Source organism: Echinops telfairi, unplaced genomic scaffold (genome assembly GCF_000313985.2).
Source record: "Echinops telfairi isolate 266 unplaced genomic scaffold, ASM31398v2 ScPeMD7_27;HRSCAF=92, whole genome shotgun sequence".
NCBI classification, from domain to species: domain Eukaryota; kingdom Metazoa; phylum Chordata; class Mammalia; order Afrosoricida; family Tenrecidae; genus Echinops; species Echinops telfairi.
In genome coordinates this window covers 2027239-2029534 of record NW_022103924.1, presented here as the reverse complement: position 1 = coordinate 2029534, position 2296 = coordinate 2027239, and the positions used below count along the sequence as shown (strand labels likewise).

Genomic DNA, 2296 nt, shown 5'->3' with positions numbered 1-2296 from the left:
GGCCAGGTTGGCACAATAAACTAACTAATTCAATGCCTTTCTCCTCTGATAGCATTCAAGAAAAATGATCACTTGGCCAATCTCCTCCACGTTTTTTTGGTTGTTTTTCTTATGATATTTTGGTGTAATATTGTACTTCTTTATCTTGGCTATCAAGAACCAATATCTTAGTTAACATACATATTATGTTCTTAGACACATGGTAAAATTCTCCTTATGCCCCTTTGTTACCCTGTTCATACCACCCACTACCATCACCAAGCACCTTGCTGATCAGCTTTCTGTCACTCACTGCATATTCATTTGGCTTTTTGAGAGTTTCACATGAGTGGAAACATTGAGAATGCAACTCATCCATAAGCTTAAGATTGCCATAAAAAAGACAACTGTAAGTTCAGGAAAAATGTTGAGGACCCTGGAAGGTGATGTGTATAACAGAAATTAAGTTGATGTTTTTATATTTCCTACAATATTTTTTTCCACAATAGTCTTTTTATAAGAATTTCATTTTTTGCATTATTATTAAGTAATAAAAATATTAACCAAAATGTAAAATTTAACTTGTTCCTATTTTTTTTACTCCAGAAACTACTTCTTGAGCCTAATTTCTTGGTTTTGTTTATTTTTCATCATTTTGCAGAGCATATAGGATTGGGCAATGTAGGGATGTCAAAGTGTTCAGACTGATATCCTTGGGAACTGTGGAGGAGATCATGTATTTACGACAGGTATACAAACAGGTAGGTATACTTCCCTTATTGTACTTAAGAAGTGAACGTGTGTCTGCTTTTAAAAATTAGGTGGAAATTCATGTAAAAATAGGATTTTAAACTTTATTCTAAGTGTAATATTGAGTTTAACAAATACAATAGCGACACGTCTCATAAAAGAGATTAATGATTCAGCTGGCTGAATTTTAGAGCTAAAAATTTCTCGGAACAGTAATTCTTAAGCTTTAATATATCCATGTATCATCTAGGGATCTTTTTAAAGTACTGATGTAGACATGGGGTAGGGCCCAATTTCTACATTCCTCACTAGCTCCCCGGTATGCCAATTTGAGTAGGAAGATTACAGCTCCCCAAACTGTGGCCAAAACTTAAGGTATGTCTCAAATGAGTTATAAGTACACCAGCACTTTGGTCTTTATAAACTCTCTGAGAGAAATTGGCTAGATTGGTTTCGAACTTTGAATAGCTTCCTCTGTTCAGTCCAGGTGGTTATTCACCTGTTACCATGTTCTACATTAGCCATGCCATGAAAAAATTGAGTAGTACTGCCCTGTGCTATCTAATGCAACCTTTTCATGTTGAACATAATGAAACTGGGAACAATAGATTCTCCCCAAAATAAAATTAAAGCAAAAGAACTTGTGTGTCAGCTATTGTAAAGGTGCTTTTTGTAAGCATCTAAAATTACACTAGTTTTTAAAATCTTTATAGAGTATTAACCACTGCTCCATTTATATCTCTAAATAAATGAAATGTATGTACTTTAAATGTGCTCACTTGAGAAGATCTGATAGGAGGTTTAAGTTTAATTATAAGTGTTAAATTTGAATTGTTCTTTATATATTCAGTTGGCATCTATTTAAGAACAAACATCTGCTACATGTGGTAGTAGTTAACCTAAGAATGATCCAATCTTAAATTTATGCAATTTTCTTCTAAAAATAGAATTGTACACAGCAGCTTTTGTTGTTCTGTGAACGCATGCAGCTCCATGAGGAGCCCCTCATCTTCCTGTTCTTTGTTAGAGCAGAGCTACAGCAGTTGTTGCCCTAGAGGAAGGAATGGGAACTGGAGAGAGGCGCAAAGAAACTTTCTAGAGTTATAGCTTCATTGCAATTACACTTAATATCTGTTTTTTATTTATGCTAATTTCTTCCTTTTATCTATAAATTAACTTTATGTTTTGGACAGCACTCCACAAAATTTTGAATTTTTTTTTCTTTTTCAACTTTCATTATAGTTTGGGTGGAAGTTTACACAGCCTTGGCTGTACAGTTTGACACTGAACAGGTGTGTTTCAAGTCGCACTCCCCTTAATGTAACAGCACCTTTCCCACTCGTTTCCATTCATACTTCATTTCTACCTCTTCCTGTTTTTTCTGAACATTATTTGTGAGCAGTTGCTATCCTTTTGGTCTATGTAGTTGATTTTTGTAAATATAACCTGAATGAGAATGACACCAATGCAATGCAGGACCCTTAGGTTCTGGATTGGGAAGGAATAAAAACAAGTTTGAATATTACTTTTTGAACAATTAGGAAATTCTAAATAATGATAATAGATT

At 34.1% G+C, this 2296-nt stretch overlaps 1 protein-coding gene across 1 annotated transcript in view; it reads left to right on the top strand.

Annotated features, from left to right (window-relative positions):
• The window catches only part of ERCC6L2 (ERCC excision repair 6 like 2), a 158937-nt gene that overhangs the window by 71904 nt on the left and 84737 nt on the right, over positions 1 to 2296 (top strand). Inside the window, 1 exon segment of the mRNA XM_045289426.1 lies at positions 641 to 740. Within this exon segment, the coding sequence (XP_045145361.1) occupies positions 641 to 740 (100 nt within the window).